Source organism: Crotalus tigris, unplaced genomic scaffold (genome assembly GCF_016545835.1).
Source record: "Crotalus tigris isolate CLP2741 ecotype Arizona unplaced genomic scaffold, ASM1654583v1 scf7180000020955.813331, whole genome shotgun sequence".
Lineage (NCBI taxonomy): Eukaryota > Metazoa > Chordata > Lepidosauria > Squamata > Viperidae > Crotalus > Crotalus tigris.
Window position 1 is genome coordinate 168368 of NW_024098276.1, and position 26284 is coordinate 194651.

Genomic DNA, 26284 nt, shown 5'->3' on the forward strand with positions numbered 1-26284 from the left:
TGGCACAATAGCACACTATGCCTCTCATGCTGTTCGCATATCTCAAAATCCTCCCCCTTTTCAAAAACCTATATACACTTTCAGGGATATTCTGTGTTATCACATCAAACTCTGTCTTCATCAGTTACTTCAGCCTTACCCCATTCACAGTACATTGCCACAGAAAAGGCACCTTGCAAGACACCGTGTGACTTTTTAGAACAGTGGTTCTCAACCTTTTTAATGCCACGACCCCCAACCGGTCGTAAGTCGAGGACTACTCAACTATTCAAGAGAGTCTATTCTATTGGCTTTCCAAAGCCAATAGAATAAAAGGGAGTAGCACAGCTAAGGAAAAGGGGGAAAAATGGCAGACTGTGTTGTTTGGCGACACCCGTGAACTGGTCCTTCAACCCCAAATGGGGTCCCGACCCACAGGTTGAGAACCACTGTTTTAGAATGTCTGGCACAGGAAAGAATTTCTCTTACCTCCTGTGAGCCATGTTTGTGAGGAGCTCAAGCAAGTAATTTATTTCTGCCAAACCTAAAGAGTAGAAAATAAAACATAATGATGCTTGTTTCCTTTCAATGAAAAAAATAATGTAAAATTAATAAAAAAAATTGCAAGTTTCTTCAATCGAAAATAGCTAGCTTAGCATCTCTGACTCTAGCTTAAATGATGGTTTAATACTCTCATTTTTAGTCATCATATTTATTAGGTGTGTAATTATTAGTTAATTAATAAGTAATTATTCTTGCAAAGCAAAGGTCACAACCAAGCAAAAGAGATGGCTGGGATTGTGTGAACACAGCTAACTGTAATTAATTTAATTAATTAAACTAGGTTAAATATGTGAACCAAGTTTCATTCTCCAGTTTATCATTAAGCTTGGTAGTAAACATATCACAAATATTCTCAAACCTATAGTCCCTAAATGAAAAAGGCAGTCAGACTTAACTGACCAAGTTCCAATCAAAGACAGATACTTTCCCTAGATCTGGCCAATCTATAAACTTTATAGTACCTGCCAAAGGCAAGGACTGTTCCCCCCAAATGCACTCAATCTATAGTACTACAAATCATCAGGCTAGGCTCCTAATCTAAGGGAAGTCTCCTTAATTCAGTCATAAATTTCCTCAAAGATGGAACACATGGCATGCAAAATGTACCCACCATCTTCAATCACTGGCATCTTCCATGTGTTTTCCTTTAAAAATGTTCACCTAATAATGGTGGGCCTAGCTTTTTCAGACTGGTGGGCACCCTCACCAATGTCCATCTGAAGATAAATGTAGTGGCCACATTCATTTTCATTTACTAAGAAAACTTTTATGGTCTATTTGGGTCATACTTGGAAGTAAAGATGGTATTAGAGATTGGGTATTTTATATCATGCCTGCTTTCCATCCTTTTAATTGAGCAGTTTTAAAATGCAAAAATCAAGAGAGACAGGAACCCTAACAGACTCTAAGAATGGTACTTAGTTGACAGTAGAGATCCCAGATGGAGCAGGAGACAGATGTATACATACGTCCTTGTAAGTCACTGCCAAGTTACTTTAGATGGCTGGTTTAGAATAACAAATAATCTTACTTGCTATAATGCTAATTTCAAGGCCCTCAATCAGTCAACTCATGCCTTGGTGGCAGACCCTTCTCAACCCTGGGAAGAAATGCTATGGACTTTATAGTAGACCTACCTGAAAGTGGAGGAAATACGGTCATCTGGACTGTGATAGACCTGTTTTCAAAACAGGCTCATTTCATCGCCTGCAAAGGACTCCCATCTGCCCAACGACTGACCAAATTGTTCCTGAAACATATCTACAGCTGCATGGCACCCCTAAGCAAATAATCTCAGACAGGGGGGTGCAGTTCACAGCGAAGTTTTGGAGAAGTTTCCTTAAATTAATTGGATCATCTCAAGGTTTATCATCTGCTTTTCATCCGGCCACAAATGGGGCTGCAGAATCCGCTAACAAAATGGTGGAGCAATATGCTAAGTTTCTTACCGGCAGATGAACTGGACCCACCTCCTCCCTTTTGCGGAGGTGGCGTACAATAATTCTGTGCACAGCAGCACCGGCTACACGCCTTTCAGAGTGGCCACAGGAAAAGAGTTCAGCCCAATACCTGCTTGACTTGGCTTGACTACTGCAATGTCTTCCATAGAGGGTTACCCCTGAAAACCACCCAGGAGCTTTAACTGATCCAGTATATAGAAGCACCCACAGTGATGGGTAGGCCTCTGCTTCATCAACCGGTTGCCAGTTTGCTTCCAGGTGTGATTCGAGGTGCTGGTCTCTACCTATAAAACCTTACATGGCATAGAGCCTGGTTAATTAAGGGACCATCTGTCTCCCATAGTGCCCAGTCGATCCAATTTGGCAGGGTTGGCACATTCCGGATTCCTTCACTTAAAGAATGCCATATGGCAGGAATCCAGAAGTGTACCTTCTCTGTAGCAGCGCCTACCATCTGGAATGATGGTAGATTTAAACAATCCTGTTAATGCCTTGAAGGACCCTGAAGACATGGCTCTTAGCCTAAGCATTTGGCAAGTTTGATTGAAGCCCCCTTTTCTTCATTTTCTTTATTCCCATATGGATTTGCTGTATGTGACATCTTTATTCCGTTTTGTTTTCTTTCCCTTTTTTTAAATAGTTTAACAATTTGTTAATTGCCCAGAGTTTCTGGGAATCAGATGACATAATTTGCAAAAGGAAAGGCTGACATTTTTCGCCAGTTAAAAAACAAGTTCTTACTGTATTAAAAAATAACACAAAATGAAACTCACCTGGTAAAAATACTAGCACACTGCCACGTTCTGACACAAACTCCAAATTACGATCCCTAATATTAGAAACAGTTTTTGCCTTAGTTTACATTAAAGCAAATATTATTTTCTCAGAAGACCAGAAGATGAAATTAGAAGCTGATATTTTGCTTTACAGCATGTCAACATCTCATTTAACATTTTTGTAAATTAAAATAATTTTTAAAAATAAAAGCAGGCAGAGTGGGGAATCATCCGTAGGGACATTTGATTGCCTAGCCCAGCCTGAGGAATAGAAGAACTCAGATTACATCTAAATGAGCATTTTCTATAATGGCTTGCCATGTTGTGTTTCATAATATGCAACCTGATTTTTTTTAAACAGGCTATCCACTAAGCAACATTCTTCATATATATTAAGCATTCTTCTATCTATGATCTTCGTCTTAAAACAAGAGACTGATGGTTCCTTAAAAAAAAAACACGGATGAGTTATTAGGAACCATGATTTCCCTGTGTATTTTGAGTTCAAATGGTTTAAATCAGGGGTTCCCAACCAGGGGTGTTCCAGGGCATGTGAAAACTTGGGTTTAGAAGTTTCAAAATTATAGTGTATATGCATAATTCATTTGGAACTTTTGTAAGGGGTGCAAAAATATATCAGAAGTGTTCTAGGGGTGTGGGGTACAGAAAAGGTTGGGAACCATTGGTTTAAATGTTCATAATCATTTTGTGAAATGTGCACATTTTTACATGGTAATCCACTGCAGTTACCAGAACAGCAAGCTAATAAATTAACGGCACTGTACTTTGAGCCTTATTTTAATAACTTCCAAACGCCTTCCTGTGAATTTTATTGAACTTATTCCCTATTGCAATCATGAAACCCTCACCATCAAGCTAACACCACTGAACAATATCTTTTCTTGCTAGGACTTATTTCTTGATTTTCTGAAGTAAAACACTGTCCATGTCTTGATATGTGAACCCAAACTGAATCTCTGTGAGCCCCACAAGAACAAAGAAAGCTAGAACAAAAAGGTGGCCTCATTCATGTGGAGGACATGAGCATACAGCATAAGATTTAGCTAAATGAGCAAATGGTCTAACTTAGCATGAGGTTATTTTCTATAATACCACATATAATCCAAATTTGGTTCGTTTTCATATAACTTCCTTGTAGGAATGAGACTATCAACAAAAAACAAGGTTTTAAGTATTGGGATTAATTAAAGGTGTTGTAATAAGCATTTTATTTTGATAAAGTAAGTCAGAGACCCAACAGAGATAGGAGGATGATTCAGGGAAGACTTATTGTATTTATTTGAAAAAGGTCTTGTATTTTCATGATATGGAGTAATTATCTGTTCAAAAAATTATTTTCTTGCTGCAGTGCAATATAGTTAATGAGGTTTTTAAAAAACACTGTACCAAACTTATCTTTTTAAAAATTACACTTGACTGCAAACCTTATTAACACTACTAAAATCTCAGTTGTATACAAGTTAAAGTACAAAAAGTCCTGATTAAAAATACATATTATAGTTTACATTTCTCCACTTCCTAAGTGCTAAGCTTCAAAATACTTACTAAATTGCTTTAAATCTATTTTGCACTCAGAACATACTTTTGATTTTTAAGTATTAAAACCAGATAAACTGAACAAAATCAGATGCAGTGCTTTCCTTCCTATTTCTCCTTCAAGCACTTCAGTTGTTTACAAAACGGAATCATTTTATACATCTTGCCTGCAGCTAACAAAGCAACCTCCTCATTCAATATTCCTTGGCAACTCATAGTTGTTACTGAGAATATTTTGAACATGTTTTAAGAAAATATAATATGTAAACACTGGTTAATCTGAGCAAAATTCTGCATAATTCTGAAAAAAAGTATAGGAAGTAAAGAAAATAAAATTAAACATCTCTTGGCAATGTTTTCACTAATGTCTCCAGCATGTTTTAATTAGAGTTGACAATGTCTATTTTAGCATAGTAATAATACATAATTATGTCAGTTATGGTGGCGAGAGATGAATATGCTATCCCTTTATAAAGGTTACTTTCAAAAGGGAAAGGAATAGAAATATTCAAAATCAGTAAATGATTTCAAAACAGAATTATCTACAACTTCCACAATAGCCTCACAAAGTCCAAGTGATATTGATAATGTCTTCATGATGCTCTCATGAAGCAGCCAAGATCAACAAGGATTTTTTTTCCCCATCACAGATTTTAATACTACATCACACAAAATTAAACCAGAGAACTCCTTCATACAGGTAGCAATGATCTAATCCAGGGGTGTCAAACTGCCGGCCCGCAGGCCACATGTGTCATGCTGAAACCATGCCCTCCCCATTGCCGGCACTGGAAAAAAAGTCGTCACGTGACGTTGCAAGTTTGACACCCCTGATCTAATCTGAGCCAGTCTCCAGGTATCAATATAGGCAGGATATGTTGATTTTTAAGAAGTAATTAAAAAGCAAACCATGTGTGATAACTCTTTAATAGCTGCCATCTCCTGTTGTGAAAAGAATGCTCTTAAGCCAAAGACGTATTACTTTAAATAACCAACCCATCAAGAAACCAAGCTACAATTTTTCTTCTTGACACCTAATAACAATACTGTCAGAAGTCCTTGCCACACCCCTGGCTCCAACAAGAAACAAGCGGTTGAGTTCACAGGTGGCTGGCTTTAATCACAGAATGTTCTGGCATGCGTTTAGTCACAGAAACAGCAAACACAGCGCTGGGAGCAATCGCTTCCCAGTGCCTTACATATGCATTTCCCAACTGGGCCCCACCCCCACCCACCTAACCAGCATCCAGTGTGTGAATTGGTAAGAGCAGCCAGGCAGGACGCACTGCGGGCTCCTGGCTCCATGTAGCTTCACTGCACCAAACAGCTGTTCGGTGGGCCAGCCATGGAGTCAGTCAGTTGTTCGGGGGGACGACCGCGGAGCCGACAGCCACGCCGCCATGGTCTGCCAGGTTCCCCTTCAATGGTCCAGGTACTGGGGGAGGGAAGGGCTGTCGCCGTTGGTTTTGTCGCTGGCCTCCTCCGCTGTATCTGGATGCCCCCAGGCACTGTCCTTGTCCCCCTCTCCCCTCCCGTCAGTGTCGAGCCCACAGAGGCTTGACAAATACATTAAAACAAAATTCAGGGATACTTCTGTCCACTCTCTGCAACATTGTACAACAGTCTAAGACTTGTTGGATAGAATCAGTCCACTTCATAGAAACTATGAAGAAGAAAATACCTTACCCATTTTCCTTTGTCTCCAGTTCATCAAACCACTGTATTAGAGCAACTGCAGCCTTGTACATTTCTGAGTGTATCAATGGGTCCTCAATAATTTGAGGAGGAATCTAGGGAGAAAAAGGAGGTGAGTAAAATCATTACTGGCATTCTTCCTCTACATAAACCATTCTTTCACTGCAGGCAATGGAACAGAAACAGATATGCAGAGAGCAAATAAAGACAAACTCTGAAAGAATTTGGCTGAGGACAGAGAAGAATAAGATGTTACAACTGATTTGTTAATATTTTCCCATCCGGAATATAGCAGATTGGTGAAGAAGCATACAGAATAATTTCTAAGGGCCCCTTCATGTGATACGCTTTTGCCCCATTAAGGAGTTTGCCACAATACATCAAATGGGTTTATTTTGCATAAATAAACTAGAGATTTCATCTCTAGTAGTCTTGCTGGAATAAAGGATGCAGTTAAAAGGTGTATGCTACTTTAAAGCTTGTTTTAGTTCTGTTAACTATAGCAACACAACTTGCTTTTTGCACTGTTCTTTTCACAGACTCAAGGCCATGAGCACATTTATATAATCAATTGTCCTTAGCTCCAGGTTTTCTGAATTCATTCTGCCTGTTCTGCTGTGATTTGATTTTTATTTTTTAGAATTGCAAAACCATCATTTAATTAAGTTGAAATGCAAAGCCTTCTTTTCCAAGCAAACCTCCTTTAAAATTGCATTGGAGCTGTACAGCAAACCATCATCTATAGCAGTGTTTCTCAACCTTGACAATTTTAAGGCATGTGGACTTCAACTCCCAGAATTCCACAGCCAGCAAGTCCACATGCCTTAAAATTGTCAAGGTTGAGAAACACTGATCTATAGCATCCCAGTTGTCATTCTTAGTTAAGCAAAGAAAAGGTCACTACTAAGGAAACTAATCAGTATGGGGAGGGGGAAAAGAGGAGAAATACTACAGTAACAAGATAAAAAAACATTATGAGGATTAAAGTCACATAATCAAAAGAAAAAGTAAACAGGGAACCCAAAATAACTCCTCCCCCATTCACTAGGATGCCAGGGCTAGAGAATGCCAGTTAATCTACCCTTGAGGCAACTGCACATTTGATAGATCTAACCCAACAGTAAAAGGTCATCCAGTGAACATCCTGGTTATTTTTACAGTTGTCAACCCATCACCAGCAATCTTTTACAAATGTCAGATACTATTAAATCTTCCTTCCTGACACTATCCATTGAAGCTGACACATAATTGACAAAACCCTATCAAAGAGTTTCTATTCTTTTAATGTTCCTGCAAGCCTATTCTCTCTGCCTAGAGCAAAGAGTTGATCATCATCATCTCCCAATGTCTCCTGTAATTCCTAACACATAAGCTTATAACTATTAATCAATTATCTGGTGTGATTTACCATTTCAACTGCATCTTACTAGATGAACCTCTATAGTAGAGTTTAAAAATTAGCCATTGACTTGTAACCAGCTTATCTTGCTCAATGAATTCAGATTTTTTTTCAACTTAAATTGCTATAGTTTGTTTAAAAAAAAAACCTGGTTGAAATAGTGCATGATACATAGCAAGTGTATGAGCTCAGGTACTGATAGTATGGAATCTCATTAGATTTAAAACGAGTATGGAGGTGCAGTGGCTCAGTGACCTAATGACACTTAATTACACTGGAGATGTTCTTTGTTCTGGCAGTTCAAGTCCTAGCACTATGTGGCAGGGTGAGCTTCTCTCCCTTGCCTCAGCTTCTGTCTGTTCTATGCAAATAGATAGACTGGTCCCATTTTGATGGGGAAACCAGTTCATGCTCTGTGCAGGCAGTCAGATTCCTGATGGTTCTGAACCTTCCCAGTTGCAGTGCCTATTTGCCAGGCAGCTCTGGGAAAGAAATGGTCCTTGGGTGAAACTGCAGGAAGAGCCCCTTGTCTTTCTCTCTGGTGCAAGAACAGTTAGCCCTCCTGTGGCGCATCCTGGGAAGCATGCAAGTGTTGGCATCTTGGCAAGCCAAAACTACTACTTTGGCATCTTGCATTGTGGTCTCCTGGCTAATGTAACAAAGCCATGCACTAATAATAATAATAATTTCAAACTGATTGGAAAATTCTCTATTTCAATCATCTCTGCCATCAAAATATTTTAGATAGAAATAGTAATATCACTTAAATTTATACACCATCTGATAGTTCTTTACAGCATTCTCTGGGCAGTTTACATTGGCAGCATATTGCCCCCAACAATCTAGGTCCTCATTTTACTGACCTCAGAAGGATGGAAGGCTGAGTCAACTTTGAGTCCCATCAGGATCAAATTCCAGGCTACAGAAAGTTTGCCTGTAATACTGGATTCTAAGCACTGCACCAGCAGGGCTCCTCCTTCTAGATACCCAGTGACAGATAAATCAAAGTCAGTTATTCCATACCTTAATATAACTAAGGATGGGCTTCAGATCATCCAGGTAATATTCGTCAATTGCATGAGGTTTTCCTTCCACTTGAAATACGTAGGCTGGATACAATTTGTTGCGAACTGGTAGTGCAAAATAGTTGGCAAACTCTTGACAGTCAATAGTTGCAGACATCAGAATCACCTTAAAAAACAACAGCATACAAAGGCATTTAGAAGGTTCAGGCCAGGCATCAGCAAACATTGATTGCCCAGAACATATTTCTCTCTTGGGCAAAAAGTTAGAATCCCATATACAGGGATTGCTTCAGAATAAATTTGGCTGTAACTCTTAGTTTTAAATGTCCTTGACTTATGACCATAATTGTGCCAGTTGAAGGTCACACTGGTTGTTCAGCTGGTCATCATGTGATTGATTTTACATTATTTCTTGTTCCTGTTGTTAATAAATGCCATGATTATTAAATGAACACTGTGATTGTTAAGCAAACCCATTGTTCACAATGGGCATTTGGGTGGAGTTTTTTGCCGGAAACCAAAAGTAAATGCCAATTTCCAGCCCCCCCCCCAAAAAAACCCCATTGTAAATCATAGTCATATGAACACAGGACACTGTAAACAGCTACAAATGTGGGCTGGTTGCAGAGCACCAAAAATGCAATCATGTGACCGAGAAAAGGTGTGTGACATCAGAATCTTGAATCTGGGTTGTATCTTTTTGGGGGTCCATAGTAACTTTGAACAATTGCTAAGCGACTGGTTGTTAAGTGAGGACCAACAGCATTAGTGTTTGTGAATGAGAAAAATAATGAAAGTATTTACGTACATGATCAAAAGCAATGAAGACTTTCTACAAACAGCTGCCTACATCCTATTGGTAAATGTTAATAACAACAGAAACTTAGGAACTTTTCCCATTGAGCTGTGGTAGAATATCACTGCATTACTGAATAATCCTGGAAATTCTCCGTTACCTTCACAAACCGTGAATTTGTGTGGAGCAGTTTACGGATCACCAACAGCAAGAGATCCATGTCTTCGGTACGTTCATGTATCTAAAACATAATATTAAAAAATGAGATAGCTCCACTTGGAATGAGTTTACTATAGATGCACATGGATTCTGAGATGAACCACTAGAAAACAGCAGGCTCTCAATAGCTTTATAAAAGAGGAAAGTACACAGTGAAAGAGCTTTGCTGAGATACAATTAATGACCTAAATTAGAGAATTACAATCGAAAAAGCTAAATCAGACATGTATGTCCTGAGGCCTCAGGGGTACTGTACTATTTTCAAAAGTTTGAATACGGTCCTAAAAACTTCCAACAATGGTTACCAAATTTTAATTTTGAATTTTTGGAGGGGATATAAAATACGTGATTAATGAGTAGTTTTATAAATTTTATTATAACAAATATTAATGTAATTCTAACTAAATCAAACAGATTTTGTCCCGGCTATACACTCTTCTTTTCAGACTAGACTTATACAAGATGACTGTCCTCTGCTCTTGAGATAAGTCACTCCCTGCTGAGCTAATTTATCCATATCCAAACTTAATTGGTCCCATATATTCCAATGACAATTGTGTTGAAATGCTGGATTCAGTCACTGTGATTAATGGTGATCAAGGCCAAGAAAGCCTACGCTTACTTGTCCTTTATACTATGCAATATTATTAATATATTTGTTAAAAAATAAACGCGATAGAGACTTAATTTGATAGAAAAGGGCAACATTACCAATACTCCAAAAACTGTCAGGATGCTTCATCTAGCCACTAAATTTAGCACTGTAATTACTTTAGGGTACTTTGGAAAAGTCAAACAGCCAGGCTCAACTGTTCAAGTGGAATACTAAAACAGGATTATTTACAAAAAAAAAAAAAAAACCCTGGGTTCAGGGCCATTATAAACCATGTATCTTGAGAACTGCCCAAAGATGCCAGACATACATCTCACCTTGAGAAAATTAAAAGACCCATGTATACAGTTAATTCTCAACTTATGATTGTTCATTTAATAACAGTTCAAAGTTATGACAGAAAAAAACATTACAACCTGCCCTTGAAGTTATGATTGTTATGTCTCTACTGTCACACACTCGCAATTCAAGCATTTAGCAACTACTTATGATGGTTGCAGTATCTTGTGTCACGTGACCATGATTTGCAACCTTTCCAGACAGCTTCTGACAAGCAGAATTGGGGAAATCGAATTTACTTAATGATAGCGTGATTCATTAAACAACTGCAGTGATTTGCTTAACAATTGAAGTAAATATGCAGTTAATGTGATGCATCACTTATGACCAAAATTCTGGTCCTAACTGTGGTCAAGGACTAGCCATATTCCAAAAAAAATAGGAACTTATTCCTAATGCATTAGAGTCCAAAGGTGCTTTTTCAAAAGGCAACTGGACTTTCTTTGTTTTTCCTTAAAGGCATTTCGCTTCGCATCCAAGAAGCTTCTTTAGTTCTAGGATGAGAAGCAAAACATCTTCAAGGAAAAACAAAGTTCAGTTGCCTTTTGAAAAAGCACCATAACCTGGATGACTGAGAATCCATATAGACATTAATACATTAATACTTTTACTGTTTAAGCAAATGTTATATACGGTATTGTATATCATCCATAAAAACATCCATAAAAATGATCTGTGATAAAAACAGACTGAATGTAATTTTACATATGTGTAATCCAAAGAAACCAGAAGTGTTCAACATAAACAGGCCAGTTCTAAAGTAATGTTCTACCTTTGTCCGACTTACCTCATCTATATATAATTTTTATTGTTTTATTAATGTATAAAATACAAAGAAAAATAAAAATAGGAAAGGGGGAAAGAAATATGAGGAAGGAAGAAAAAGGCGTTGACTTCCAACTCTTTTTAGCACAATATAACAACATTAGAACCTCACCTTTTTACTTTTACATATTAATATATAACTAGCAATTATTATAACAACAATCTATCTAATCAGCAAAACCAGTCAGTTTCATTTTTTATCACAAGCACAAAATCCAGAAGTGATATTCAAACATAAATATATTCTCCTCTTTGAATAGAACAACCAATGTAACCATTACGGCTTTATCTTCCTTGCTGTTGAAATAATATGTATTTCTATTTGCACTTAATAATCTTTATAAACTATCATTTATATTTTTAAAAAAATCACTGTATTCTTTCAAATTGTTTGACCTTAAAGGGAAAAATATTTTTTCACCCATTTTAAAACACTAAGCTTTTCTTTAAAAACATTTCTAAAATTAAAACATTCTAATGCAGTGGTTCTCAACCTTTTTAATGCCGCGACCCCCAACCGGTCGTAAGTCGAGGACTACTCAACCGGTCGTAAGTCGAGGACTACTCAACTGGTGCAGCACCGTTTGTAGAATGGGACTTTTGGCGGACTCATCAGGGCAGAGACAGCCTGGACAATTCCTATTGGCTTTTGAAAGCCAATAGAATTAGACTCTATTCAACAGAGTCTATCTGTTGGCTTTCCAAAGCCAATAGAATAAAAGGGAGTAGCACAGCTAAGGAAAAGGGGGAAAAAATGGCGGACTGTGTTGTTTGGCGACCCCAGTGAAATGGTCGTTCGACCCCAAATGGGGTCCCGACCCACAGGTTGAGAACCACTGTTCTAATGCATCTTTATTTAAAATATCCTTTTAGCATACATACTTTAAGGTTCACTTTCTGGCCAATAAAATTCTAACTAACTAACTAACTCCAACTTACTTCATCTATGAAGATATGGGTAAACTCCAAAAGACTTTTGGCTCCAACTACTTTCTGCAGGAGGATACCAGTTGTCATATAAATCAGCTTTGTATTCTGTGTTGCAACTTTTTCTAAACCAACCTGGAATATTGGAAAGATACAGCACATGTTGCATTTAGGAGGGCAATTTGGAAATAAACTGCTGTTTGGTTATCAATGATAGACACTCACAGATATAGAACTTTTATTATACACATTAGAAAACTATAACATTACATTACTTTTCAACGTAACTGCCATTCAAATTGAGGCACTTGTCTTACAAGGTTTGAAATCCCTTGGTAGTTCTTGCTGGTACCAAATCTGAGGTATGGGCAGGTAATCAAAAACATTCCAACAGAATTGCTTCAAAAGTTCTTGGGTGCATCTAGCAATGTGCGGGCGAGCATTATCATGAACCAACACCATACCAGAAGTCAGAATGCCCCAACGCTTATTATGGATGACTTGTCTGAGTTTTCGTAACATTTCACAGTAGACTTCTGAATTGATGGTTGAACCACGCTCCATGGTTCTAGCAGTACTCCTTTGACATATTATTTTTTTTAATTTTTTTTTATTAATAAAATTTATATGCCGCCCAATCCCTAGGGACTCGGGGCGGCATACAAAATTAAAACAATAAATATAATAATAAAACAATAAAATAAGTGCATTCATACAGCGTGTCCTGTCGTATCCCGCCCCCCCCCCGGGGACATCAACCCCAGACCTGCCGGAACAGGAGAGTTTTAATGGCTTTCTTAAAGGCTGGCAAGGTGGGAGTAGTTCAAATCTCGGGGGGAAGTTGATTCCACCAGGTCAGAGCCACCACAGAAAAGGCCCTTCCCTGAGGGCCCACCAGCCGACATTGTCTGGCCGACGGGACCTGAAGGAGGCCCAATCTGTGGGCCCTCACCGGTCTCTGGGAACTATGCGGCAGTATGCGGTCCTGTAAGTAACCTGGTCCTAAGCCATGAAGGGCTTTAAAGGTGATAACCAACACCTTGAATTGCATCCGGAGACCCACAGGAAGCCAGTGCAGCTCACGGAGGATAGGTGACACGAGGGTGTACCTTTGTGCACCCACAATCGCTCTCGCGGCTGCATTCTGAACCAACTGCAGCCTCTGAACGCTCTTCAAGCCCCATGTAGAGCGCATTACAGTAATCCAGTCTTGAGGTGACAAGGGCATGAGTGACCGTGAGTAGATCCTCCCGGTCCAAATAAGGCCGCAACTGGTGCACCAGGCGAACCTGGGCAAAGGTCCCCCTGGCCACAGCCGATAGATGTTGTTCCAAATTTAGCTGTGAGTCCAGGAGGACATCCAAGTTGCGTGCCTGCACTGAGGGAGGTAAATTTACCCTCCCCCGGGCTAATGATGGACCATCAGGATGACCCTTGGGGGGCAAGACCCAGAGCCACTCGGTCTTGTCAGGGTTGAGTCTAAGCCTGTTCACCCCCATCCAGACCCTCACATCTTCCAGGCACCGGCACATCACGTCGACTGCTTCACTGAAAGGACACGGGGTGGAGATATACAATTGGGTATCATCCGCATACTGATGATACCTCACCCCGTGTCGCCAAATGATCTCACCCAGCGGTTTCATGTAGATGTTAAAAAGGAGGGGGACAGGACCGAGCCCTGAGGCACCCCATAATCGAGGCGCCTAGGGGTCGATCTCTGTCCACCCACCAACATCGACTGCAACCTGTCAGAGAGGTAGTAGGAGAACCACCGCAATACCGTGCCGCCCACCCCCACTTCTCCGAGACAACGCAGAAGGATACCATGGTCGATGGTATCGAAAGCCGCTGAGAGGTCAAGAAGCACCAGGATAGAGGAAAGACCCCTATCCCGGGCTCGCCAGAGGTCATCGGTCAGTGCGACCAGTCTCAGTGCTGTAGCCGGGCCCGAAACCAGATTGAAAAGGGCCCAGATAATTCGTTTCATCCAAGGATCGCAAGAGTTGGGACGCCACCACCTTCTCTACAACCTTCCCCACAAAAGGGAAGTTGGAGACAGGACGAAAGTTCTTCAAAACAGCTGGGTCCAGGGAAGGCTTCTTGAGGAGGGGCCTCACCACCACTTCCTTCAAAGGTTGCAGGAAAGACCCATCAAGGAGGCATTGATTATCGCCTGGAGCCAGCCTCGTGTCACCTCCCTACTGGCAGAAACCAGCCAGGAGGGGCACGGGTCCAATAAGCAGGTGGCGGCATTCATTGCCCTCACAGCCTTGTCCACTTCATCAGGGGTCACAGGCTCAAACTCGCTCCAGGTAACATGACTAAGACCAGCCCCCGGCATCTCGGCTGGCACTGCCCAGTCGGAGTCCAGGTCTCTCTGAATCTGAGTGATTTTGTCCGAAAGAAACTGAACAAACTCCTCAGCTCTCCCCTGCAAGGGTTCCTCCGCCTCCTCCACTTTAAGAAGGGAGCGGGTCACCCTAAACAAGGTGGCCGGGCGAGATTCTGCAGATGCAATAAGTGCGGAAAAGTGAACACGCTTTGCCGCCCTTATCGCCACTAAATAAGTCCTAAGATAGGCTCTTAATAGTGATCAGTCAGATTCAGAGTTACTGGCCCTCCAACGTTGCTCTAGACGTCTCTTCTGGCGCTTCATCTCCCGGAGCTCCTCAGTAAACCAAGGCGCCCTCCGGGGACCACTACCACAGAGAGGTCGCAAAGGCGCAATTCGATCCAGGGCCCCAGACGCCGCCTCATTCCAGGCCGCAACCAGGGACCCGGACGAGTTGTGGACAAGGGAGTCAGGTATTTCCCCAAGCTCCTCCTAGAACCGATCTGGGTCCATTAGGCGTCTGGGGCGGAACCACCCAATCGGCTCCACCTCCCTGCGGTGGGGGAGTGATGCTCTGAAGTCCAGCCTCAATAGGAAATGATCTGTCCATGACAAGGGAGAGGTCTCTATTCCCCTTAATTCCAGATCATGTCTCCATTGCCCCGAGAGAAACACAAGGTCGAGCGTGTGACCGCCCATACGAGTCGGATCCTGGATTACCTGAGTCAGGTCCATGGTTGCCATGGAAGCCATGAACTCTTGCGCCGCCTCTGAGCGTTCGTCGAGTGATGGCAGATTAAAGTCCCCCAGTACCATAAGTCTGGGGAACTCCAACGCCAACCCGGCTACTGACTCCAGCAGCGCAGGCAGGGCTGTTGCAACGCAGCTGGGAGGTAGGTACGTCAGCAACAAGCCCAACTCAACCTGTGAACCCAACTTCAATAGGAGGGACTCACACCCAACAATCTCCGGGGCAGGAATCCCACGAGGACTCAGGGACCTCCGAGCAATGACTGCCACTCCCCCACCCCTGCCCTGATGTCGAGGCCGATGAAGCACCACAAACCCGTCCGGGCACATCTCCGAGAGGGAAACACCCCCCTCAGGGCCCAGCCAGGTTTCGGTTATACACGCCAGGTCCGCCCCCCTGTCCAATATTAGTTCACGGACAAGAGTGGCTTTGTTGACAATGGACCTGGCATTAAGCAACAGCAGCCTACAACTAGGGCCCTGTACTCCCCTGTCACCAGTACTACAGGCATCTTTGGCATCTTCAAATTTGGTGGGATTTTCTATGGCACCACTTCTGGTGTGGTGTTGGTTCAAGTTAATGCTCGCCAGCATACTGCTAGATGCACCCAAGAACTTTTGAAACAGTTTTTGATCACTCCACCCATAGGTGGATGTTTTTAATCACTCCACCTATAGCCCAGATTTGGCGCCGTGACTACTACTAAGGAATTTCAAACCTTGTAAGACATTATGATAAGTGCCTCAATTTGAATGGCGATTATGTTGAAAAGTAATGTAATGTTGTAGTTTTCTAATGTGTATAATAAAAGTTCTGTATCTGCAAGTGTCTGTCATTGATAACCAAACAGAAGTTTATTTCCAAATTGCCCTCATATTTATAAATCATTAGGAAAACTGTAAGTGTAATAAACTCACCACTGCATTCTAAAATATTGAAGTATTAAATAGAAGCCCCACATTTACCTGAGTGAACAGTATGGGTTGCAGCAAGTACTGCAATCTCACTTGTTAAAATAATTTCATAATTTTTAAGATATTACACACACAAATGATTAAAAGTAAATAAAAGAATACAAAACTTATCATGTGATACAATTTTCTAAAAAAAAATTAAAATTAGCCAGAGCATTAATGTTGCATTGTCCCTTATTTGCAGCTGATATTATCCATGTTTAAGTTGCTGCCACTATGTGCCTTTAAGTTCGTGCCTGAATTCCAATTATTTGTACATGATTTGTACTAATGTACTTCAGTATTGTAAAATCAAAGACATTTTGGTACTTAAGTTAGTGACTTCTGTTCTCTAGATGAAAGGAAAATTTCCCAAAATACCTTATGAAAATTTAAAACAAGATTAAATTATAACAATTTGAAGTCAAAAACAGTAGCAGCTAAGAGTAATTATTTATAATGCATTGATAAAACACTGGAACAACAGCATTTTAAACGTCTGATTAAAGACAAGTTCAGAAGAAACTATACAAACATCTTTACAAAGAAAATATAAAATTCTGAGCTCAGTAATCAAATTGGGGATCTTAATGATAGACTACAAAAATATATTTGAGTCAAAGATAGGACTTATCAGTAGAAAGAATCCAAGGAGCCTCAACGATAAGCTTGCATCCAAAATACCAAAGGTTAGGAATCCAATAGTGATGGTTCAATTGACAAAAGGCTATATAGATTGAATTTCTCATCACTCCTTCAATCTCAAGACCCCCTCCCAAGAGTTGATAACTATTTAGACCAAATTTGGACATAAACAGGCTACAGCTGGAACAATGGGTAAGTAGACTCCTGTTCCACTTATACAACCTTGTATTTTGACCACTGTTTTTTTCTACAAAGCTACATTTCTAATTTTAGTACACCCAGAAGCTATATAAGAAATTAAATTATTTCCCTTACAGCAGAGAATGAATTTTAAAAGGAGGGGGAAAGCAAAACCTGGATGTGATTTCCATTGCAGAGAATAGTAACACACTGTTCTACCTGGTAGCCCACAAGTTCACCCAAGGGCCATGATCTCTGCTTGCTAATCCATCTTGCAATGCTGCTGGCACCAATTCTCCTGGGCTGTGTAACTGCAATGTTACAATAAATAGAGTGCTGTACACAGTGATCCAACACATACTGTGGAAGTTGTGTGCTTTTGCCACTACCAGTAGATCCATGTACAATTACCACCGAGTGGTTTTCTATCAATGAAAGCATCTGAAATTTAAAAAAAATGTATTAAAACAATGAGAGACCTAAATCTTAAAATATTTTTCCAGCTCTGCCTTCTTTGTTACACCTTACCACTTTCTTTCATTCTTAAAAATTCTGAATTTCTCTTTTCTATATTCTCTGTAGAAAATTCTTGTTGGTGTACCATTAGTTTCCAAAATTGCTTTGTCTTACTTTTTAGCCCTCACTCTTCTACTTCTACTATATTTGGCTGCCTACCCAAAAATTATTTTAAATTATCATTTATTTCCTTTTTTGCTGACCCAGCTGCTAGATATTCTCCTCTAGAACATCTACATCAAGAGCAGATATTGTTAAATCCCAACTGTTTTTTTAAAAAACCAACACTTTAAGCCATATTCCATAAAATCTTTGTTTATATATGAATTTATTTTTATTCTCCAATCTTTTTAAATCAACACTTTAGTTCATGAATATTTAATTTATGAAGCATCCCTTAAATTGTTGGAGTACAATCAACAGAAGATTGTTTACTGTATTGTTAAATTCATTTTCCATTAAAACAAACATATACAAAAAAAGGCACCACAGAGCAGAGAGTTGTGTTTAAGTCAAGTAAACACAAGACTGGCAAGTACAAGACAATAGCTTTCCTGCCTTACTTCAAGGACTGCAGTTCTCTTTCCATAGTAACTCCCATGCTTCTAAATAATACCTTTCAGACATTATTGAAGTGTGAATAACTGTAGCAACATCATCCAAAAAAAAAAAAAGATTACCACTGTCACATTAACAGCGCTAAAGAAAAGCACTTCAGGCCACATACATCTCTTCAATTTACAAAGTAAGTGGCATATTTAGCAGCACTTTGGGCTCTCCATATTACTTTATGAGGCAGTGAATTTCCCATTCAAAATAGGGTGAACAACAAACCCAGTTAGCCTAATATAACTTATATCCATGCAGACAAGCTTGAAAGACTGAAAAATAAAGTTAATTCAGGATCACAAAAACTATTAATGGACAAAATCAAAAGCAATCAAAGAAAAGTGATGGGCAGGGTGGAAGAAAGAGGTAACAGTTGTAATTTTTGCTACAATTTAAAAATAAATTGGTAACCTCTTCCTTGTATCTTGAGATGGGCAAATCAGGGTATTTGTAATTGCCACCTGGTATGCAACTCACAAAAGTAGATTCATGCTGAGATGTTCCTGGAGACACAAATTAAGAGATCAGAAATGCAGGTTAATCAAAATACTGTACTCAGAGACCACAATATCCAAGTTTCCACAGATCAGGTCATCAGTAGATACTGAAGACAAATTAGCACAAGAGATTCGTGCAACCACAGTTTGCATCTCTTCTGAATGACTGCATGTTTTCTAATTTTTAATATCTAACTATTCCTTCAACTGTGTACAAGATCTACAGTTGGCTCAGCGTTCAGAAACGTGCAGAAACCTGCTTTTGGCAGGAATCATGTAAAAGGATGAAAAGAAATGAAAGCAAGAACTGGTATCTCAGTGATCTAATTGAAATTTCTTCTCATTCATATGCACCATTCATATTTTGCTATTTCTTTCAAGCATCTGAAATTATGAATTTAAAAAGATAACAGATGCTATAGTTTATACAATACATTAAGCCGTAAGGTTATTTATCCTTAATTTGCTCTGCGGACTTAGTTAATAAAATGTAAAGCCATAATTGCCAGTTCTTTAGCAGGTCTTGGTCCTCATACGTATTGAGTTCTTCCCAAGTACCTAATATGTCATAATGTACCGGCATAGTATATGTGCAGATCCAAGCAGTACGGCCTATTGCAACTGACAGATGAAAATCTTGTCAATGCACAGATTTCTAACTGACGTCCAACACTCTTTGGTATGGCACTTATTATTATCTTCTAAGAGTAACACAGTACAAAGAATAAACAAAGGGATCATATATTTGACTTATGTTCTTTGGTAAGGTGAATACCCTCTGTCCAACATGAAACCATGCTGGCACTTCCCAAATTTTACTCATCATCTCTAAACTCTCTTTTTTACTCCCATAGTCCCTTAATTTGGTGTAGAGTTGGGGTGACTGGGGATGGAGCTGAGCGTTTACTGGCCAGATGCCCTTCCTGATGCCATGCGAAGCTCGCAGCAGATATTTTTTCTTTGCGCCCTAGGAGAGAAACATCTGCTACATCTGCCAACCTTCCAAGTGAGAGGTGAGCAGCTTCACCACTAGGCCACTCCACTGCTCTTTACTCATCACTTCTATGTCCTTTACACCAGAATTCTGCCAAACATCTTTCCAAAACATTTAACAAAATCAATCGTCTTATGTTTTTTTGCATTCACTCTTATCAGGGAAATATTAACATTTTTCCAATCGTCAGGCATATGTGCAGCACCCAAACAAATGTGAAGCAAGTTACACTGCCACTTTATAAACAAACCATGTTAATATTTTAATACAGGTATTTCTTGTTATATTATCTATATCTGCAGCCTTACCATCTTTCCACGTTCTTTCAATCTTTAATGACTTTTTTATCATATTTTCTTGGACTTTATCATTTACAGAATTTATTTCAATACTATTCCTTGACATACAAAATGATTTCCATACAAATTAGCATTCCCATCACAAAATTCTCCTTCTAGTGTTCCACTTCAGTTTCACCAGAAATAATTTCATCATTTTTATTTGTAATTCAATTCATTCTGCTGCAAGGTCTTTGCTTCGTTTTCCATTCACATCTAAAACTACGTTTTATTTTCATCAAAATCATTCTATATGTTTTCTCTTTTAACTTTTCCTTATCTCCTGAATACATTCTTTGCAATTAAGACAGTCCATGTTGACTTACAGCATCGAGACACCATTTTCTATTGCTAAATGACATTTTGTAGTTCATTCAATTTTTTCAAATTTTACTTTCATTCTTTTCATTTTTCCCAAAGTTTTAGTTCTCTACCAAGTGGTCAGTCTCAGGTTCAGAAATCTTGTCATATTTGCATCCTTCACTAATTATTTTCATCTTTAATTGTAAATAATAAATAGTGCTTTAGGTTTATATTCATATAACACTTTCCAGAAAAAGGCACAGATGTTCATCCATGGCACTCTATGTTATATCCTTTGAATCTGGATCTCTGCCTAATCTGGATCTTCCTAAACCAACTGCATAATTACTTTGCATAGTTCTTGATTAGAGACAGTAGAAACAGGGATGTTTTGTCTGCAGAAGCATTAGAATAGCCACAGGCTGTTCACTCTTATTCAACCCTCCCCACCAATCTCCCTCCCCATCTCTGCCATTTTGGTTGCCTGCTTACTTCCTGATGCCAACTGCCCCTGCCGCCTAGCCCTGCCTGCAGCCATGCCCACACAACCTCCAGGATTGTCATTCATACACTTGTCTTCTTTCACTAGCCCATGAAAGATAACCCTGGCTGTGCCAGCACAAACGCACACCCCCAAAAAATCTGGTTAGAAAGATTCTTTTGATCCAGCATAGCTGAGGCCTCCTTTCATGTGGCAAGATTCTTTTGCAAAAGAAGGCCCTAGCTAGCCACAAGACAACCCCAACTGCACTGATGTGAAAGAAGACCATGTAAAGGAAGGTTCTGACAAGTGGCACATAACGAAGTGGGTGCAACAGTGGGGCAGCAAGAGGAACTGGCAGCAGCAGGTAGGCAGGCAAGCAAAAGGCAATCATATATGTGAGTGGGCCAGATCAGGCCTGAATTTTGGACACGTTATCATGGAGGGGCTACAACAGCCAGAAGCTTGAGAACCAGTAGTCTCTTTATTCAGCACCATCGTAACTTGGAACGGTCACTAAACAAATGAAGATTAAGGAAGAACTACTTATAATGCAGTTGGCTGGTTTGTATCTCATTCTGTTATACAAGCCCAGCCAGTATGCTTGTTTTGTGCTTCAGTGTGTTAGGCCCTGGCAACTGAATTCAGTCAATCATGTTAGGGTCTCATGAGAAGAGCAAGAACTGTTTGGAAGGACTTCACACTTTCTCAGTCACATCTGATGTTGAGATTTATTCACATTATGGGAGAGATTGGAATCTGAAAGGATTGGAAGGAAAGCAGGTATCCATTACTGCATAATCTCCAACAAATGCTCGTTTAGCCTCTATTTAAACATCACTAATGAAGAGAGTACACCAGTTACTGAAGGACTATGTTCCAGTATTTTCCAGATATTCAACCAAATATATTTCTTTGTAAATTAAGCCATTATTTTCTTTGTCCTGTCTTCTGAACCAATCTGCCCTGTCTTTCACATGACATCCAGTACCTAAAAAGAGCTATTATGTCTCTCTATTATCTTCTCCAAAATATACCCAATGTTTCTAATGATTCCTCCTAGGCTTATTCTTCCATTTATCATCTAATGGTCCATCTGGACATGCTCCAGTTTGACAATGTCCTTCCTAAAATACAATGCTCAAAACTTGATAAAATATTCAGATATGATCTGACCAACACTAAATATAGAGAAGTTACATAGTCTCAGAGTAACTTGTATTAACCATCTCCATTTTGTTTAAATAGCTAGATGTTTAGAACAAGCCAGAATCTTTACCAAGGTCCAAAACAGACTCAAGATCCTGACTTGTTCTAAATCTCAAAACCCTATCTCTCTGGTTGGGATGCAGTAAATTTAAGTAAAGTGAACTGTTTATATATCTGAGCTTTATAACTAAGATAACTTATTATTCCAGTATGGTAACTAAAAATAAGCTATTCTTTTGTTAAGAGTTATAGTGTTGATAATAAAATGCTACTATTAATATTGGGCTATTTTTAAGTATGCTGTGCTTCTGAAAGACTCATATATACTGTCACAACATTACAAAGCTGGCTGGTATCCACCCCCTGGCAAATTCAAACATGTCAGTATGGAAACATCAAGAGCTTTGTACAATTTGACCAAATGAGCTAGAAGGTATTTCAAGCTGCTAGGAGATGTATTTCAAGTGGTGCTAGGAAAATCCCAGAAGTTCAGTGACAGATGCCTAAAAATGTGTTAGTTAATAACTAGAAAACTTAATTTATTTATTTTTATCCAGTTCCAAACAGGGCTGCAGGAAAACACTACCTTGAATAACATTAATGGAGGAAGTTTTTTATTCCCATCTACTTTCTAGTTAAAGCTAAAACACATTTTAATCTTTAGTTTCTTCAAGAAAGATTTCCAAGACATCACATTACTCTTATAACAAGCACTATAAATAAATGTATTATAATAAGGCTCCATCCCCTATCCAATCCCTCTATTAGAAGACGTAAAAAATATTGCCAAACATTTCCCTTTTTCCTGCTACTCATCACTGGAATTTCCCACTTAAGACATGCCATACTTTATTTCCTTTTCTATACAGTCACTTGTCTGAAATGGTATAGATTCTCCTTCTTGAACAGGAGGCTGGACTAGAAGACCTCCAAGATCCCTTCCAGCTTCTTTTCTATTCTATTCTATTCTATTTCTATTTCTATTCCTATTTCTATTCTATTCGCACATGATCCTTACCTAGCTTTACTCATCAGTAATTCATCTACTTTAGTTCTATATGTAACACCAATGGTCCAAACTATTTAAAATACTAAATGTTTTTATTTGGCATAGTATGCACAACTCTTTGCTTTTTAATTTATTATTCTAGTTTTTTATAGTGCAAAATGTCATTGAGAATCATGCATTTTTTTAATCTATGTATAAATAAATAATTCATGTTGCTGGAAGTACAGCAAATGCATTAATTAACTATCTTAATTAAATGGAGACATATCTGAGACATATCATTCAAGTGTGGCCCCAAAAATATTTGTTATAATTTCCTAACTCTGGTTTATTAAAATAAAGTAAGATTATTTGATTTGTGATTCAGTATGTTGTGTTAATGTAAGCTACAGAAACAAAAAAATAGTAATAAGTTTCATCAGAAAATCAATTTCACATTCTTGTCACCTCTTTGAGATGACTACAATTCACTGTACATTGCACTGTCCTTAAAGAAAATTCCACATTTACAACCTGACACATAATGCAGCTGCCTCTTTGTTGATCAGTGTTAGTTAATTACAGGCAGTCCTCAAGTTACAGCAGCAATTGGGATGACAATTTCCATCACTAAATGATTGTTCATAAAGTGCAATGTCGCATGACTGCATCACTTAGCAATGGCAATCCCTGTTGTTGTTAAGCAAGGATCATGGGCGGCTAAGCAAGCACATTGAACTAAGAGTGGGTATACCCGGATTCTAGTCCATCTTAGATCAATGGGTAACGTTTTGGCCAATCACTCTCTCTCAGTCCAATCTCTCTTCATAGGGTGTTGCTGTGGAGAAAAATAGGAGGAACGAGCATGCTACCTTGTGTGTTCCTGTATAAAGAAGATGGGAGGCAAATCAAATACACAAGAAACTAAGCTTAGGTTATCTACACTTGATCTTAATCAAATAGCCAAGGAATAGTATTATAAAGATCAATAGCTGTCCATAGCTGCCCATTAACTTGAGCCGAGGTGGCGCAGCAGTTAGAGTGCAGTACTGCAGGCCACTTTAGCTGACTGTGTTCAGCAGGTCAGCGGTTCAAATCTCACCAGCTCAAGGTTGACTCAGACTTCCATCCTTCCGGGGTAGGTAAAATGAGGATCCAGATTGTTGGGGGCAATGTAAATATATATATACATTGCTTACTGGTGTACACCGCTTAGAGAGTGCTTGCACTTAAAGCGGTATATAAGTCTCATAAATAAATAAATAAATAAACTTACTCAATTTACTTTTAAAGTTATCCAAGTTAATGGTCACAACTGTGTCTAATATTAATGAATTCAAAGGGCTAGCATAAGGGCTATGTGAAGAAGTGCTTCCTTCCATCTCTTTTCAAATTCCTTCCAGCCAGCTTCACTGGGTGTTCTCTATTCCTGGCATACTCAGTTCTTGCTGCTTAAATTGGTAAAAAACAGAGCCATTCCTTCAAATACAGTATCTTATTCCACTGTTTCCCAAATGCCGCATTTTACTATCCATTTTATGGTCAATGCATGATTGGAGAGGATTTCTAAGATAAGAAGAAAGTAGGGAAAATACCTGGTTTACAGGAAGGCCTGCTATCACCTGCTGTCTCAAGTTCTTTTGTCTCCAATTGCCTATATCTTTTAACATATTCCTCTCCATCACTTTGCAACACAGTTTTCCTAGAAGTAAAAAAAAATGAATTAAAACGGAAACTTATAATAAAAATCTGACTGACAATCCCTGAGTACCGTCACAGAATAATTTTTTGAAGATGCATATTAGTTATGGGCCACAGTTTTCCTATCCACTGATGATAGAGTAGTGTATAAGAACCTATAGAGGGAAGCCAAACAAGTTATTAGTGCTAAGAAAGCACAGAAAGAGGAGGAACTGACTCAATCTATTAAAAAGGAGGATAAAAGGAGGAAAAAAACTGTGCAAACACTAAAAGGGACAACTTTAACCATATAAACAATGGAATTAAATATCTAGAAATGTCACATATGAGGCAAAATTACAGCTGCTGATCATGACACATTGACTAAGTTAACATTCATGCTGAGACATAATGTGGTTACTTTTGGATTAGTGTGTTGTATGAACATAGCCTATTGCAAAATAGTACCTACCCCAAAGCTGCGAATACAGTTCCATCACCAAGCATAGATAAGAATAGACATGTTGCATGAAAATTTAAATCAGAGCTGATAATACTCAGTCTTATAGTTTAAAAAAAATGATAGGGAACTGACTATTTCAGCCTTTTATTAATGTCGTTGTAAGAGAAAGTGACAAGTATAAAAATTTAAATGGAAAAAAATAAAATGGAGCAAAGCCACTGGAAATTGCTCTCTTGAACACAAGCATTTCTGACAGCAGCCCTTTACAAACTTCAATAATTTTAGGCCCTTATTTTCCACTTTAATACCCAATTCTCCATCCCAGCGTCAGTGCTTCCTAAGGAAAGGACTGGAGGTTTCATGTAAAACAGATGCCAACCACGCTTAACCCAAGGTATGCTTTCAGCCATACTGATGCTCTTATGCAACACAAATCTCTTCTTGACCAAGTACCTGTATATCTCTTTTTTATCTCCTGGACTTTATTTTTAAGGGGAAGGATTAAGAACATGCTGCTCAAAATGGTAACAGCACTAAGACTTGTCTTTCCATTCTTTAGATGTCCTTACTTGTATTATCACCCACATTACTATTTGCTAGAAAATGCACAGTTGTGCTATCACAGCAAATATAGATGCACCTAAACATTGTAAGGGAGCACCTAACAAAAGTCTGCTTTGTTGAACAAAGTACACAATTTATCTTAATACTGTATGTAGCACACAACTGAAATTACATCATCAGCAATAGCACACATACAGTAAGTACAGGTAGTCCTCAACTTTCGATTACAATTGAGTCCAAAATTTATGTTGCTAAGTGAGAAATTTATTAAGTGAATTTAACCCACTTTATGACTTTTCTTGCCACATTAAGTGAATCACTGCACTTGTTAAATTAATAACATAGTTGTTAAGTGAATCTGGTTTCTCCACTGACTTTGCTTGTCGGAGGGGGGGGATAAAAGAGGATCGCATGATTCTGGGACATTGCAGCCATCATAATATGTGAGTCAGTTGTCAAGCATCTGAATATAAATCACACGACTATGGGAATGCTGCAATGGTCATAAATATAAAAAGTGGTTATAAGTCACTTTTTTCAGCGCTGTTGTAATGTCAGTCACTAAACAAACGGTTGTAAGTTGAGAACTACCAGTATATCTATT

General features: G+C 39.0%; 1 protein-coding gene across 2 annotated transcripts in view; it reads right to left on the bottom strand.

The window, feature by feature from the left end:
- TDRD9 (tudor domain containing 9) overlaps positions 1-26284 on the bottom strand; it is an 86039-nt gene that overhangs the window by 40415 nt on the left and 19340 nt on the right. For both annotated transcript variants that reach the window (XM_039368940.1, XM_039368939.1), the window contains exons 2-10: positions 24569-24675; positions 18575-18666; positions 17258-17479; positions 12187-12309; positions 9412-9492; positions 8454-8621; positions 6023-6126; positions 2777-2832; positions 469-523 (exon numbers count right to left, since the gene is read on the bottom strand). In XM_039368940.1, the coding sequence (XP_039224874.1) occupies positions 469-523; positions 2777-2832; positions 6023-6126; positions 8454-8621; positions 9412-9492; positions 12187-12309; positions 17258-17479; positions 18575-18666; positions 24569-24675 (1008 nt within the window). The remainder of the gene's footprint in view (positions 1-468; positions 524-2776; positions 2833-6022; positions 6127-8453; positions 8622-9411; positions 9493-12186; positions 12310-17257; positions 17480-18574; positions 18667-24568; positions 24676-26284) is intronic.